We start from the raw sequence: 16,845 nt of genomic DNA on the forward strand, positions 1-16,845 counted from the left end.
GCTGTAAAGGCAGCTTGTCTTGTCCTGAGATAGGCATTGCTAGAGATGGTTCATCTTGCTAATCTGACACCTGTCTCTTTCTACTGACTTAAGTCATTAACATAAATTAGATAGCTAATGCTGGATAAGATGAATCTTACCTCCTGAGGTTAAAATATGCCTGCAGGAAAATGTGTGTGGGATGGGACAAGCCTGCCTGTTTTTTCTTGCATAGGAAATGATTGTTGGCTGTCTCTTAATGCAAAAAGCTAGAGGACATTAAATAAAACTACTTGGCAGGCTGAAAAGCAAATGGAAGAAGGTGGTTCTTCAAGCAGTGCTTAGTTAAATTGTGGAACCTAAAGCTTTACACAGGCTTAAAAAATGATTAGATACAGTCATGAGAGAAACATCCATCAAGTGCTATTAAACACAAAGATGCTATCTCTGACATTGGGGTCCTGAGCCACAAATCACTGAAAAAATACTGGGAAAGAGTCATTGTGTGTCAGCTGTGTTCTTACCCTGTTCCTTAGTTGTTGTCCCCTGTTAGAGATTGATAGTCCAGTAAGTGCTTTTGCTGTCCAGCTGTGTGTGTTTCTTGTGTAAACTTACAGTCTGAAGTACTTTTAGTGCATGCATACAGGAGCAACATCAGACCTTGCGTTTTCCTTACAGCAGCCATTCTTGGGCTTTGATACAGTACCACCCCAATGGAAAAGGTTAGGCTCAAAAGGGAAAGTATGCTACATTATTTTCCAGGGATTAGTGAAAAAAATCCAAAACAGTTTTGGTAACAAATGGCATCCTTCATCAAACTTCAGAAATCCAAGGCAGCTCTCAGGTGTTATCTGTGAATGGCTGCTGCCTTAGCTTCAGTCTGGAAAGCTATATAAACCCACCTTTTTTGTTACATTACAAATCTTTCATACTGCTGAGGGTGAGTTTGGAGCTTCCAAAAGGTTGGAAGAGACACCTTTACCCAGATACCCATAACTGGGAAGTATTTGTGGAATGAACCTACCACAGCCAGCTCCTGCACTACATACAGCATAAAGGGTATGATGGGATGTAGCCAGTGGACATGGAACAGTCTTTCCATTCACTGTGTTAATCTGGGAAACAGCAGATGCAGACTATAGCCAACCTCAGACAACAAACCCAAGTCATTGGCATTGCCCGAATGTTGGCAAAATTAGTTTCTACAGGATAAGTTAGGAAACTTGAGGGTACTTTTATCTTTGACAACAACCATTCCTCCCTCCATGTTTTGACTTAGAAACAACCACATAATAGTATAGATTCAAGTCCTAATAAAAAGTAAAGCCTTTCTCAGGTAGTCTAAGCAAAACAAGCCATGTAGATAATGACACCCTTCAATAGCCAACAACAGCAATGGCTTTGATTCCAGGCTGCAGCTACTCTAGCCAGATTTAAGCGTTCTTCTGGAATGCCTGTTGGGAAGGTTCAGAGATTTCATATAACAGAAAGAAGGAAGTCAAATGTTTATGACCTTAATATGATGTATTCAATCTTGGTAGCTTTAATTCTTTTTGTGTTTTTTATGACAACAGGGAAATCTCTCTATGTGAAGAGGCTACATGAGAGACTGCAAGAAGAGCAGCCTGACTATACAAAACTTCTGAAAACCATCAGACTAATTGAACCAGAAGTGGATGAAGATAAAGTGCTAACATCTCTTCTGCCTTTTCTGAAGAGAAAACACCAGACAAAGCCCATGATATTCCATTTTGATATCACCTCTTCAGTAAGTACATCCCTCCCACAGCTGCCTTGTCCTAGAAGTTCTGTGTGGATCCTTGCAGTGGCTGTTTCTTTAAAGCTTTTGTTTCTTAGTAAGCCATTTTGCTAGGTCGTGTTTTCTAATTATTGTATAAGTAACATAAAGAACTCTGTACCATCAAGGTGGTTGAACTCTGGAACAGGTTGCCCAGAGAAGCTGTAGCATCTCCAACCTTGGAGATATTAAACCTGACTGGACATGGTCTTAGGCAGCCTGCTCTAGCTGAGCCTGCTTTGAGTAGGGGGGTTGGACAAGATGATCTCCAGACATCCTTTCCACCCTCAACTGTTCTATGATTCTGTGAAGTTACGATGAGTAAATAAATATGAAATGCCTTTGTTTTTTTGTTGTGATAGGTACAAAGTGGAGTTCCAGAGTTTCTATTCAAGCTGTTGGTTTTGCAGTATCTGACAGATAATAATGGAAATATGTGGCTACGACAGAAGTGCCATTTGTATATCATTGAAATCCTTGAGGTATCGCCAGTGCCAAAGAAAGCAGCAAGACGTGTATGTACACAGCAATACTTGATTTCTTTGAATTTCTCAGTCATTTTGCACATATGTCTGTATATAGCTGCATATGAGTTGTAGAGACTATAACTGTAAACATAGCATAGGAATTCCCTGTTTGTATCAGGGTGTACTGTGCATTTCCGTTACAAAGTGGTGTTTGTGGTGGTGTACAAAGTGATATTAAAACCAGACAGTAAATTATACCTGTTGTGGTTTTCTCGGGTTGGTAATTTCTGAAGGCCTGTTAGTCCAAGCCTCGTTGGCCCTACCCTAACATTTATAGGGAACACAAAAATGCAAAATCTATTCTTCCTCGTGTTACTTTGCATGCTTGAAAGTTCTAGAATATTTGTGGGCAGCTATAAGAACAGAGTGTAGAAGGGACAGGGATAAATTATAACAGTTTTTTGGCTTTAGTTTTCTTTTTCTTCGAGGTAACACTGAGAAGGGACTGGAGGTAACAAAGGACTAATGTTACAGGAAGGAGACTGTAGGAGGAAATAGGATTAATTGTTGTGATGCACTTCAAGCAGAAGCGATGCATAGGGGTAAAAGCGTCATGATTGTATAGGCTAGCTGTTGTTATTCAGTTAGGTCTGTGATTTTAGGCAAGAATACTGTTAAGAACAGATTAAACAGACTGAAGAAGATTAGGGCTACAGCTTTGTGATGACACATTTTCTTTTCCTCTACTCCAGATGTCAGCAAGCCAGAAGTATAATTTCTTTGATGTGTTCCCTAAAGTAACATGCAAATCTCCCAAGGAAGTACTAGAAATGGAGACACTTGGGAACCAGTCTGGGGATGTTTCAGACCCAGGAATGGACAAAGAAGAATTTTGCAGTGAGGCTTTCCAGAGACCTTTCCAGTATCTGAAAAGACTTGATCAGGGGTACAATCTGGACACATTCTTTTACGAAGTGCACTCTGTGGAAGGGAGCCCTGCAGAATGCTTGCAGCATTTCCTCCTGCACTGTGGGATCACAGATCCATCCTGGTCAGAACTCCGAAACTTTGCATGGTTTCTCAATGTTCAGTTGAGAGACTGTGAAGCTTCTGTCTTTTGCAACCCTGACTTTGTCCAGGACACTTTGCAAGGTTTCAAAAACTTTGTTGTTACCTTCATGATTTTAATGGCAAGGGATTTTGCAACACCCTCCCTAAACATTTCTGATCAAAGTTCAGGAAGGCACTCCTCCAACCTGGAGAACATTGCAGAAGAAGATCTTCTTCCTTTCCGCATTCGGAAAAAGTGGGAGTCTGAACCTCATCCGTATTTGTTTTTCAATGAAGATCGTGTGTCCATGACATTCATTGGTTTCCACTTTCAGCGTAATGGCAGTGGCGGTGTTGACGCCATTAATCCTTTGAATGGCAACATTATCAAGAAAAATATCATGACTTCACGGTTGTACAAAGGCTTGTTACTCCAAAGAGTTCCCTTCAATATTCCGTTTGATCAGTTGCCTCGTCACGAGAAGCTAGAGAAGCTTTGCATGGTTTTGGGAATCCCCTGGGTAATAGACCCTGATGAGACATATGAACTCACAACAGACAATGTGCTAAAAATTTTGGCTATTGAGATGCGATTCAGATGCAACATCCCAGTTGTCATCATGGGAGAAACAGGCTGTGGGAAAACCAGACTTATAAAGTTTCTGTGCAAGTTACGCAGAAGCTGTGTAGAGGTAGAGAACATGAAGCTTGTTAAAGTTCATGGAGGTACTACTGCAGAGATGATTTACGCCAGGATCAAAGAAGCAGAAGCCCTTGCTGAAACCAATAAGGAGCAGCATGGGTTGGACACGGTCCTCTTTTTCGATGAAGCCAACACAACAGAGGCTGTAAGCAGCATCAAGGAAGTTCTGTGTGACCACACAGTACAGGGGAAACCTTTGGTCTCTTGTTCTGGCTTGCAGATCATAGCAGCCTGCAACCCTTATCGTAAGCACACACCAAAGATGATTCAACGCCTGGAATTAGCTGGATTGGGCTACCGTGTCAAAGCAGATGACACTAAGGATAAGCTTGGATCTATTCCGCTGAGACAGCTTGTGTACCGGGTCCATGCGCTCCCACCCAGCATGATCCCATTAGTATGGGATTTTGGGCAGCTGAACAACTTAACTGAAAAAATGTATATACAACAGATTGTACAGAGAGTTACTGAACATGTCCCAATGAGGCAGTTTGACGCAGAGGTAATTACAGAAGTGCTTTTTGCTTCCCAGCAATACATGAGGCAGAGGGACGATGAATGCAGCTTTGTCAGCCTGCGGGATGTGGAACGCTGCATGGAAGTTTTCAAGTGGTTTCACAAGCGCAGTAAGCTACTGCTGAAAGAACTGGAGAAGTACCTTGCTGAGAAGAGAGCTCCAAAGAGCCCTGTTGAGAGAAACAACATTATCTGGTCCTTAGTGCTGGCAGTCGGGGTCTGCTATCATGCATCCTTGGAAAAGAAGGAGGCATATAGAAGTGCTATCAGCCAGGTCCTTCCAAAACCTTATGATACCCAGAAAAAGATTTTGGAAGAAATCTCCCTGATGCAGGACTTATTCCTGAGTGGTGTGTACCTCCAAGATACCATAGCAAGAAACTTGGCCTTGAAGGAAAATGTCTTTATGATGGTCATCTGCATTGAGTTGAAAATCCCTCTTTTTCTTGTTGGGAAGCCTGGGAGCTCCAAATCACTTGCGAAAACCATTGTGGCTGATGCTATGCAGGGCCAAGCAGCTCATTCAGATTTGTTCAAGGACCTGAAGCAGATCCATCTAGTGTCTTTTCAGTGCAGCCCTCTCTCTACTCCAGAGGGAATCATAGGCACTTTCAAGCACTGTGCTCGATTCCAGGAAGGGAAGAACTTGGAGGAGTATGTCTCAGTGGTGGTTTTGGATGAGATTGGGCTGGCAGAAGACTCTCCCAAAATGCCCTTGAAGACTTTACATCCACTTTTGGAAGATGGCTGCATAGATGATGTCCCTCTTCCCCACAAAAAGGTTGGCTTCATTGGGATTTCTAACTGGGCTTTGGACCCTGCTAAAATGAATCGAGGCATCTTTGTCTCACGTGGTGACCCCAGCAAAGAAGAGCTCATAGAAAGTGCGAAGGGGATTTGTTGCTCAGCACGAGGGGCTTTGCAGAAGGTCGAACAGTATTTTTGTCACTTTGCAGATGCATATGAAAATATTTGCAAGGCCCAAGACAGGGAGTTCTTTGGTCTGCGTGACTATTACAGCCTCATAAAGATGTTTTTTGCCTTGGCTAAGAGCTCCAAGAGTGAGCCAACACCTCAAGACATAGCTACAGTTGTTCTTCGTAACTTCGGTGGCAAATATGATGTCAATGCCTTGGAAATATTCACCTCACGGTTACCGGAAAAAGGAGAAATACATGCTTGTGATATCAGTAGAATTGAGCTGATACGACAAAACATTTACAGCAGTGGTCAGGATGGTGATTGCAGGTACCTGCTTGTTTTGACTGAGAATTATGCAGCACTGCAGATCCTCCAGCAAGCTTTTTTTACTGCCCGACGACAGCCAGAAATTATCTTTGGCTCCAGTTTCCCTAAGGACCAAGAGTATACCCAGATATGCAGGAACATCAACCGTGTGAAGGTCTGCATGGAAACTGGCCAAATGGTTGTGCTCCTCAACTTGCAAAACCTTTATGAAAGCCTCTACGATGCTCTCAATCAATACTATGTGTACCTTGCTGGCCAGAAGTATGTTGATTTGGGACTGGGCACCCACCGGGTCAAGTGCCGAGTGCACCCAAAGTTCCGTTTGATAGTCATTGAGGAGAAAGATGTGGTATATAAGCACTTTCCCATCCCACTGATCAACAGGCTGGAAAAGCACTACCTGGATATCAGTACTGTCCTGGACAAAGGGCAAAGAGAAACTGTGAAAGAGCTGAAGAAGTGGGTGTGTGAGTTCACTGCAGTCAATACAGAAGAGCACTTCATAAGCAAGCAGAAATACAGCCCTTCTGATGTGTTTGTGGGCTACCACTCCAATACCTGTGCCTCGGTGGTCCTGCAGACAACGGAAAGGCTGAAACCAGTATGTCCTCCTAGTGAGCTAATGTCCTGTGTGAAGAGAGAAGCCCAGCTGGCACTGCTGAACTGTGCCACCCCGGACTCTGTGATCCGCCTCTGCAACTCAATGGGTTTGTTTATGGCAGATTCTCTGGCCAATATATACTTCAAGCAGCAGCAACACACGTCTTTTGCAGACTTCCTCCGAGCTCATGTCCACGCTGGGTCTGGGTACCAAACAGTCTTTACAGAGGTGAGTGTCTTGCAGAGTGTTCGCAGAACCCTCCCAACCTGCACTGAGGTTTATACTGCTAGGGCTGCATTATGGCTATGCCTGAGTAAACTCGATAACAGCCTTGCTGCTTAGTTTCCAGATGTGCTGAGGTGGGTGTTTCAGCAGGTGTATTGTTGCATCCTGAAGAGTCTAGTACCTCTGCTGCGCGTGAAGCAGTATTTGATGCTCCCTGGCAAGTGGGGGTTTTAAGTGAGTTTGGACAGCTGATGTATCTCTTTACTTAGAAAGTAGTTCTGTCTCCACGTACGCAGCCAGCAAAACTGGCTACTGGCTGTGGAAAAATTCATCAGGAGCCTTTGAACGCTCATTTCTTTGTGTCTCTCTCTGGTCCTAAAGATACAAAAGATTTTAACCCAGCTAAGCCACAAACAGCCAGAGATCTTATGGGCCTTTAATGGGAAAACCTCTGGTTTACTTTTGCCTAGTACCAAAGCTAAAGAACTTCAGCTGAGATAGGCTGGAGACTTTCTCCCTCTCCTGCCTCACATGGAGACAACGTGCTTTCTCTTGGGGCTAGACTTGCTGCTCCCTGAGAGTGCTGCAGGGAAGGCATGCTACAGGGGTTCACGAGAAGTTTCTCAAAGCCTTAGCTGCTCCTTCTCAGCTGCCCCACTGCTCTGGCAGCACCAAGAGTCATTGTGTCCAGCTACCCAGCAGTGGCCCTGGGTTAGTGTAACAGCCTGTGTTAACACTTTGCCTACTGGCAGGGCAAATAAACTTTTTTTTTTTTTTGGGGGGTGCAGTCCAGCTCTGCAGCAAGTTAGCAGCACCTGGGGGTATAAATGAGTAAGCCTTTACTGCCTTCCTACTGCATTCCTGAGCAAAGAACTAACCTACATCTCATGCTCCCAGGTCACCACCTTCTCGAGACTTCTCACCAGTGCTGACGGTGCTTGCCTGGAGAGAGAAGTACAGGGTAAAGCGCAAAGGCCTCAAATCCTGTTCCTGCAGCAGTTTGACACAGAGTACTCATTCCTGAAGAGCATCCGGTGAGTCTGGTTTTGCATTATCCTGCTCTGAATAGGCTGTCATCTGGGTGGAAGATGCATGGGCAGAACACTTGGAGTAACCCATATGGAGAAGGGAGGCAAGAGGCTATGCTGTGCTGAACAGTGGACTGGCTTGGTGCAAGCTGTATTAGCTCCATTGTAGTGAGATGGGGCTTTGAAGTTACACCATCCCCATAGGTTGGGTGTTTTAATCTCTCCTGCCAGCAGCAGCCAAAGCTAATGTGAAGTGACTACTTCTACAGTTTTTAATGTTTTGTTTTTACACTTAGTGACTTCTTTTAAATCCCCTTTCACTCTTCAGAGATTTCCTTGATGCCACATCAGGAAATAAAGTCCTTATTATTCAGACAGACTTTGAAGATGGCTCTCAAAATGCCCAGCTCATTGCCTCAGCCAAGTAAGTCAAGTGTGAAGTGGTTCCCAGCTAGCTGTTCTGCTTGGTGACTCCTCACTGCCATTTGATTATTAGTGCTGGTTTGGGGATTTCAGAATCAGGAATGTGTAATCCTTTGTTTATTCTGTAGTGGAATGAATCTAGAAGCACTAATTGTATTTCAAATAATAATTCTTAACCCAAGTCAAAATAAACTACACTGAGTCAAATTACCAGATTATCCCCTTTGAAGTGTGAATTCTTGCCATTGGCTGCAAAAGTGCTGAAGAGCTGAGGATCAGGGCTATCATTCGAGGCACAGCTAGAGGTGGCAGGCTTGGCACAGCTGGTTGGGAGGAAGGGGTGAGCGAATCTCTTATGTCTGTACAGGGGAAGAAATGTGCCCTATTAAAGAGCAAAGACTTGTGGCTGTGAACTTTTGTCTGCCTTTGATCTGTCAACAGCATTTCCTCTTTGTTGTAGATACACTGTTGTTAACGAAATCAACAAGGTGGACCTGGGAGAAGTCTCTGTCTTTGTTTACTTTATTATGAAGCTTTCCCGGGTGGAAGGAGGAATGTCCTATGTGGGATTCCATGGAGGTGGGTCTAGCGATCTGTTGCTCCTCACTCTTCAACTGGCTTCAGGCAAAGATACCAGAGCAACATTTCTTTTGTTCACCTTCCCTTTTAATGCTTAAAATCTGGAATCAGTGTGTCCTGTGGGTTGTCAGGCCTGCTTCCCTTGCCTACAGGGACTGCCCCTGGGGAGTCAGTTCCTTGGGGGTCCTAGTCTCCTTTGTGAGAGTGCCTTGCCTTGCCCACTGACAGATGAGTCCTCTTTCGAGTCAGCTGGAGAGCAGCAAACAAACATGATGCTAACCGCATTGGTATGTTCTCCTCCAGGAGGCTCCTGAATATGTGCTTACATATTCTGTTTTCAGCAGCAAGGTTCCTGCTGTGTGTGGTGGGTTCTAAGAGCCTCAAAGCCCCCGTAGTGTGCACACCCCGTCAGTCAGGATAGTATGAATTAGCGTGTTCAAAGTGAATTGCTGCTTTCCCTTTCTACATCAAGAAGTGAGAGTAAGCAAACTCTGACTGTGAACTGCTAGCCTACAGGTACTGGGAGAATTCTTAGGAAGCTCTTCTAGAAGAGCATGCTGCAGGCATGAAATGATTTTTTTCTTTTTTTTGTCCTCTGTCTTTAGGACTGTGGCAGTCGGTGCACATAGACGATCTCCGCAGATCCAAGGACATGATCTCTGATATGACTGCCCTGCAGAACCTCACCATCAGCCAGATATTCTGTGAGGATTCAGGTAAAACCAAAGGTGAGCTGCATGCTGGCTGTGCCAGTCAGTCATGTTGACATGCCAGTGGGGAAAAGGGGAGATGTGGTCCCAGACTGGTGCTAGTGGAACTTATGCCTGGTACAGTGTATCTAATGTTTTTCCCTGCTCAGTATCTGTTTTTTGTGGGTGTCACTACGTGGCTACCAACTTGTATTTTTAGTTTGTTACTGCAACTTTGGGTCATCAAGTAAGTTAATTTGTTAGTTTTCCCTTTTGACAAAAATGTGGTATTTGTACCACGCAACACCCTGAGTGCTGTCCCAGCACAGGAGGCAGCAGATGCTGCATGGCAGAGGCCACTGCCAAGGAGTTGCTCCAGAGAATCCCCTCACTTGCGTGAATATAGATCTGTTCACCTAAACCTGTAGGAAGGTTAGAAAAGACTTTTTCTTTCCCTTCAGGTTTTTCTTATGCTTTTCCCTTTCACCTGCTGCCTTGCAGGATTCTGGTAGAGCTTAGTGCATTAGCTTTGAGTGTCATATTTCTTCCAGTTCTTGCTGTGTGAAGGTTGACAGCCCTAGCAGCTGTAGCTGTGTTTAGAGAGGTGGATCTCAGCTACTCATGCAGGTGATAATGGATCTCTGACATGTTCTGCTGCTCTGGGATCCAGTTGCTAAATAAACTCTTATCTGATGCAGAAGTGTACTGCTTTCTAATAAAAGTTCTACACCTTAGTTGCAGCTCTGCCTGTGAATGGAGAACAGGAAGAAAACGAGGTCGGGGCTGAAACACCAGTGTCAGAAGCAGAGCACTATGAGGTCAGTTCAGAATACATTTATTTGCTTCTCAGCTGTCAATATGGCTCTCTGCTCTTTGTCATCCATGGGTGCAACACACCTTTTGCATCCCCATTCACTTGAAATCCATCAGGAATATTATTTGTGTCATGAATGCTAATGATCAGACACAAATTTATCCCCCCACTGCCCAGTCAAAATTGGCATCACTAAAGAAATAAACCATTCTAAAGACCCTCTAATTCCTTAGTCATTTCATGCTCCTAATTTTGAAAAATCAGTTTTAAAAGCTTCTGTTGTCTTTCTACACCCAATGGTCAACTCTAGCTGTTTGTGCTTTCTGAGGCATGCATTTGAAGCCATGCTGGAGTTGGCTGTGGACTTTGCTGTGCTGCAGCCATGTTAAGACTGGCTCATGTTCCCCTGACAGCATCAGCTGGAGGATGCCCAGTACGAGGGTGACTGCATGTGGCTTTTGCCTCTCTAATGCCTAAGCACCTCTCAGGGAAGGCATATTTTCCCTAGTCACATTTATAATTTCCACTTCTTTCCCCTGAACTGCTGATTTTTTTTTCCTCTCTATAGGAGTCTTATCTTAATCCAAATGCTGTGTTGCATGCCAGTTTGAAAAGGCCACAGCAGTTGCATCATGTACTTGATAGCAAAAGATTTGCTGCCTGAGATGAGAGGGAAAACTGGATGATGAGATGCCAGGGGGACAGGTCCTTTCTAGAGAGCACTATAATAATTTTGAGGGATGGTGGGAGGGGTGTGTGTGCAAGGGTGTAAAACTGAAGAGTAATGAACTTGTTTTCATGCTGTTCCTGGGAAGGGTGAAATCCTGGACACCACTGTACTCCTGAGGACCTGTGTACAAAGTGCTGTGGGGATGCTACGGGACCAAAATGAAGATCTTAGTCGAAGCAGAAAGCGAATTAAGATTCTCCTTGGCCTTCTGTCCAAAGAGGATGGCTTGAAAGGTATGCACTCCCCGGCTGCAGCAGGTAGTGTCCCTGAGCATCTAGGGGACCACCAAAACATGTAAGTTAATTCACTGGGGACCCAAAGGTCAGTGGTCCTTGCTGTAGTGTAGACAAGGTGAACCTCCCAGGCAATCTCCCAAGAGTGTGTGTGTGTCTCTGCTCCAGTCTGTTGCTCCTTTGATGGCTGTAGGGTTTTTCCTGGAGTTCAGGTCATGGCTTTTCCTCTGGCTGTGCTAGCTCTGGTGGCTGTTTTTTTCCTGGTTGACTAATTATTGAAACAATTGTAAAATGCTGTGCTTGGTGTGATATTTGGGGTTGGATCCAATGCCAATAGAAGAGAAAATGCAAGTTCCCTGTTGTTTTCTAGCCTCTTTCCTGAAGATAACAAAGGCTCGTCTCTCCAACCTTCTGAAGAAGCAAGAAGAAAATTCCCTTTACCCAAAAAATTGGGTGCTTCGGGAGGCTTCCAACCTCAGTGCTCTCCAGGAGGCAGGCACCTTCAGGTGAGGACAGCAGCAGTATCTCGTAACCTGCAGGCTTCCAAGAAAAGTCTGCAAATGGCAACTATGCAGCAGAGACAGCAGTTTTGTGTAATCTGAATATTTGCAGTGTCAGTATCCAGTCTGCTGGAAAGTCTCCGAAGGCAGTTTTGTCCTCTCCTGGCTCCTGAGGGAAGCTGACTTATAGCTGAATGGGCTGTACTGGGACAGGAATGCACAAATGCACAAGTGCTTTGAGTGGAACAGTAGGATTACAGGCGAGCCACGAGTGAGAGAAGCGTAGGGTTTTTTGGTGGTGGTATTTTTTTCCCCTTAAAGGCAGGATTAGGACTTTCTCACAGGCAAATGTCGGCAGTTTTTCAGGACAACCACCTCCTGATTTGCTGATATCGTTGCTCACCTTTCCTTTGGGTTTCTTGGTCTCTTTCTGCCCCCAAAGGCACACCTTGTGGAAGCGAGTCCAGAACGTGATCACTCCATTCCTGGCTCTCCTGATTGCTGTCATAGACAGAAATGGCAATCTGGAGCTGTTGGTCAGGCCGGCAGCTGAGTGGGTGACAAACCTGTGGATGTTCATCTTCAGTGATACAAAACTTCTGACTGTCCCTTATGGTGTGGGTAAGAACAGGTGAGCCACTAGAGAGAGCAGCAGGAGGGCTTGGATGGCAGCACTGAGACCAGTCCAGCACTGGCTTTAAACTCACATGGGAGATTAACACTGTTGGTTGCTCCGCTGTGCTGTGCTGAAGGCAGCAGGGCAGTTCTCAGTGACTTCAGAAGTCTCTTCTTTCTACCTTATCCCTAGTACTCCTGGGCTTTGCTCTCTAGCTCTTGGCATGCTCACACTTCTTACCCAGCCCCTGAAGCCAACCTGTCCTGCTATTACAGCCCTTTTGCCAGGGAATGCTTACTGAGTAAGTCCAAATGCTGCACAGTTGGCAGGATGAGCTGTATTAATGAGTCCTTCAGTTCTCTCCCCTTCCCTCATCCCCTTCTAAGGCTAATTTCTTGCTTTCTGCAGCTTCCTGCCTCTGTTGTCTAAATGTGTTTCCCAGGCAAAAGCGCAGTGCATTAATGACCTTTTAATCTCCTAGCTCTCAGCCAGAGATAATTCTGGTGCAGAACAACATGATGGTGTCTGCTGATGCTGGGAATGAGATGCCCTTCAGCTGGAGGATAAAGGAGTACTTGGATGAGATGTGGTTGGAAGCTCAATACATCCAAAACACTGAAGGTGAGAGCCTGGCTTGAGCTTGTGACACGGAGCATCTCCATCCACCTGCCCTGTAAACTCTGGTTTGTTACTACCTTTCCTCTACCTTTGTGTGACCCTGGAGTCACCTTCAATCTCTCTGTACTTATATGAGCCAGCAGAGCTTTGTGCAACTAGCTTTTCTTTGTGCTTCTCGCTATTAGTCTTTCTCACATATTTTGTGCCCTTGTATTCAAAATGCTGTGGAAATGCCAAGAGTTAATGACATGGTGAGATTCCATAAATATGATGCTAGTGCCTGGGCTGAGAAGGCCTGGCCTTAAATCCCTTGTTAGTGCTCTGAATGAGGGGAGTGCTGTATGCATCAGTGATTAATTAGGTATCAGTCTCTTTAGGATAGAAGCTGTGTCAAACCTAGCCTCCTCCTATTATTCAGCTTTTCTCTACATTCTCATTTTCCAGACCAAGCTGAGAAGTTCGTGGATATCTTCCAGAAAACTGCACTGGGAAAATTTATCTCTGCTCTGACTGAGGAAGAAAGGCGGATGCTCTTCCAGTGCTACATCACAGACTTTATTGTCTTGGCCATTGGTGTGTCCTCCCTAGAGGAGCTGCAGGTCAGTGTCTGGAACAAGAGCTGGAAACCCTTTGGTTGGAGAGAAGAGCATGATGCCTGTGAATGTACCCTTCTGTATCAATCTTGCCTTCTCAGACAAAATCCCCCTCTGAGACAGACTAATAGCAAGGTAGCCACAAAGCAGCTGCATTTGTCACTGAGTGGCTGCTGAAATTGCTGAGACCTTACTCAGAAAAGCACTTCCACAGGAGCTCCTATAAAAATTGACACACCATTTAAGGCTATCTTTGTAAAGTACTGATTCTCTTCTTTCAGAGAATTTTGCCAGGATTTTCAGTATAAAATGAACTATAAAAGTTCTTTTTTTTTTAATTTTGATTTTAACTTTTTTCTAAACTTTCAGTGTCTGCGAATTGCGTTCTTATCCTGCATAGAGGAATGGAAGGCAACATCTCCCAGAAGAGAGGAGACGGTGCCATCCTTGCCTTGGGTCCACCTTGGATACAATCAGTTCAAGAGCCGCCTGCAGAACTTTTCTAGGATCCTCGCTGTATACCCCCGTGTGGTTGACTACCTTATTAACCAGGAAGGATATGAAATACCACATTTGGAGATGGTAGAGTCACTGTCAGGCATTTTGTGATCCTCAGCCCCAGCAGAGAGCTCTATCTTTACTGAATTAGCTAGTGTTCAGTCTCCTTTTGATTTCAGCAACAGTAAAGTGGGAAGCCAAAGCTCAGTCAGGATCCTCAGCATTAGGAATAATCTATGTTATCATTGTTACTAGCAGGTTTTAAAATAGTTTGCCCTGCTTTTGCATCCGTTAATAGGATGTGCTAATGATGTGAGCCATGAGCATGAGAATTCCAGAGCTTAAGATAATCAAGTAGAACATTATTCAGTAGAACATATGCTATAGCAAACCAGATTGAGAGCCCAAGGTTCATAAATAATTCTGAAATACAGCTGTTGTGTTACACTTACAACCTGTGTGTGTATCTAGGTTTTAGATGTTTTAGCTGCAATGGTATGTGCTGAAGAGCTGGAGAGTCAAGTACAGACAGCCCATCCAGAGATCTGGCTGCAGAAAGTGAAGAATCTTCGTATGCCCATTGAATTTCTTTGTAAAGAGAAGGATTTACAGAGGAGTGGGAGTTGGTGCCATCAGCTGCTAAAAGAACTCAAGTATGTACCACAGATCTGCTCACAATCTTGATCTTTTGCCTTGCTGTTAATGCAAATATTAGTACAGGCTGAAAGCTGCTCTGGTGCTGTTTTTCTCAGATGAAGACTTTGCAAACCTTTCCAGGTTCCTACTAGGTTTAATTACATACCAAGCATTAAGAACCAGATTTACTTTTTTTTCCCTCATCTCGTGTAGATTCTCCTTCTAAATCTGGCAGTATCATCCAGTGCATAACAGCTGGGTTCAGGGTTTGTTTAAAACTCTCCTTAGGTTCCTGTTAACCAGCAGTGTCTCCCCACTTCAACCCCTGTGCATAAAGACTGTGAACAGAGATGGGGAACTTCACTGCGTCTAAGATGGAGTCTTGTCTCTTGGAAGACAAGCCCAGAGAGCTACCCCAGTTTCTCACAGACCTTGTTTAGCTTAACTGAAGTGAAGAAAGTGTAGGTAATTGTGGTGATTATATTTTTTTTAATTACTTCCTTGATATAGAAGTTAGAGGTGTGAGAAGGTCTTTGCAGTGGTCCTAGTTCTGCTGCAGTGCTGTCTACAGGACGGGCTCCTATGCCATAAGTTCACCATGTTAGGTGCTGTTACATGTTTTGTCCTTGACAAAAAGCCAGGGTTGATAACCAAAGGGCAAAGCAAAAAGTTGCATGAGAAGTGCACAAATGCTGTAGTGGTGAGCATGAAAAGCAGTGAGATCATTAGACTGACCTGATACTGCATTTCCATTCATGCTCTCAGCTCATAATTGTACTTTCTGAAATCACGCTTTCCTTCCCACAGAGTCTGCTGGAACCGGGTTTTCTCCATGTCTCTGTTTGTCGAACACGTGTTGTTTGGCATCAACACTCTGATGCCAGAATTTGAGAATTTAGTGAAAAAATATACTTTGCATCTTGCCGAGGTAAGCAAAGATGTGATTTCACCTCTTCCCTGTTTTGTTTCGGCTGATCATGTTAATTTTTGTCTCAGGTGTTAGAGCTGAGTCATTTAGCTTTGTCCTTTTCCTCTGCAGTGTTTTCAGCATGATTCAGACATGAAGACTCATCCAACTTTTGTTGCAGTGATGAAAGTACTGCGCCAATGTAAGGATGAAGTCAGCAACAGGCTCTACAGGTAGTGACACTGAGACAAGTTGCAGGGTCCAGGAGGAATATTACCTATGTTGCCAGCATATTTCTGAGCATAAGGCAGTGCTGCGTACAATGTAGTGAAAGCCAAATGAAGAGCAGTAACTTCCATTTTATTCTGCACTCTGAAGCTAAGCAGTTAGCCAACAGGTCTTGCATTATCTCCTGTTGGTGTAGTTGCAGATTAACATCTTATTAAAGGCTTTTGGTAAGACAGCATTGAAGCATTTGTGTTCATTGCTGTTTCTGAATTACAGATATGGTGTGAAGTCATGTCCGATCTGCCTAGGAGAGCCGAAGGATCCAGTCTGCCTGCCTTGCTACCATGTGTTCTGTCAGAAGTGCATCAGAATGTGGCTAGTACCAGCACAGATGCATTGTCCATACTGCAGAGTTGCCATGGAGGATGTTCATTTAAATGTCTCTGTGGAGCTCAGGTACTCCACCGTCTTCAGGGTGGAAGCATTGCAGTGGGGCCAGTTGTGTGAGGAAATTCTAATTTGCAACTCTGTGGTTGTCAACACGAGCAGAATGGGTGGAGGGAACTCTGCTCTGGTCTTTCTGGAACCGGAACAGGTCCTGTCCCTTTTCTGTTTATTGTTTCAAAAGAAGGGAGGAAGTTGCCTTGGCCCCTGTAAGAAAACTGTAGTTACAAAACCCTGTAAAACTAAAGCACTGTCAGTGGCTGAATTGGACAAGGGAACTGCTTGTCACCTTGGATTGCTTTGTGATAGCTTAGCAAAAAACTCTCAGTAAATGTATCTGGCATCAAATTGCCATTTGTGATCTTAGTTGTCAATGTGATACAGACTTTGCAGATGATGCTACTGAAGTGTTGCATAAATCCAGCCTTTTGGAAAGCTGGAAAAGTATCTCACCTTGGTGACTTTTGCCTGTGTCTGCTTTGCTTCATCCATTATTTAAGTAGTTCTGTATTTGGACATTGTTCTAATGCTTTTTACTCTTCCCCTAGAGATGCCATAGCAAGAAATGCCCTGTTCCGGCAGAGATGCAATAATTTCTTCATAGATGTGGTCACTACCATGTGCTTTAAGGACAATGAACCCCCTGAGGCAGAGGTGATCCAAGAGCTCCTTAATCTGCTGTTTGTTCACAGAAGCTTCCTGACAGGTTCAGGTGAGCTACC

General features: G+C 44.4%; 1 protein-coding gene across 1 annotated transcript in view; it reads left to right on the forward strand.

The window, feature by feature from the left end:
* The window catches only part of RNF213 (ring finger protein 213), a 39,771-nt gene that overhangs the window by 21,628 nt on the left and 1,298 nt on the right, over positions 1-16,845 (forward strand). Inside the window, exons 27-44 of the mRNA XM_052808476.1 lie at positions 1,554-1,747; positions 2,997-6,590; positions 7,485-7,621; positions 7,944-8,039; positions 8,499-8,617; positions 9,223-9,345; positions 10,042-10,124; positions 10,936-11,083; positions 11,454-11,589; positions 12,026-12,214; positions 12,681-12,820; positions 13,262-13,416; positions 13,780-13,992; positions 14,380-14,561; positions 15,352-15,472; positions 15,584-15,684; positions 15,956-16,135; positions 16,672-16,835. Coding sequence (XP_052664436.1) covers positions 1,554-1,747; positions 2,997-6,590; positions 7,485-7,621; positions 7,944-8,039; positions 8,499-8,617; positions 9,223-9,345; positions 10,042-10,124; positions 10,936-11,083; positions 11,454-11,589; positions 12,026-12,214; positions 12,681-12,820; positions 13,262-13,416; positions 13,780-13,992; positions 14,380-14,561; positions 15,352-15,472; positions 15,584-15,684; positions 15,956-16,135; positions 16,672-16,835 — 6,075 coding nt within the window. The remainder of the gene's footprint in view (positions 1-1,553; positions 1,748-2,996; positions 6,591-7,484; positions 7,622-7,943; positions 8,040-8,498; positions 8,618-9,222; positions 9,346-10,041; positions 10,125-10,935; positions 11,084-11,453; positions 11,590-12,025; positions 12,215-12,680; positions 12,821-13,261; positions 13,417-13,779; positions 13,993-14,379; positions 14,562-15,351; positions 15,473-15,583; positions 15,685-15,955; positions 16,136-16,671; positions 16,836-16,845) is intronic.

The sequence above is a fragment of the Harpia harpyja genome, chromosome 14 (genome assembly GCF_026419915.1).
Source record: "Harpia harpyja isolate bHarHar1 chromosome 14, bHarHar1 primary haplotype, whole genome shotgun sequence".
NCBI classification, from domain to species: domain Eukaryota; kingdom Metazoa; phylum Chordata; class Aves; order Accipitriformes; family Accipitridae; genus Harpia; species Harpia harpyja.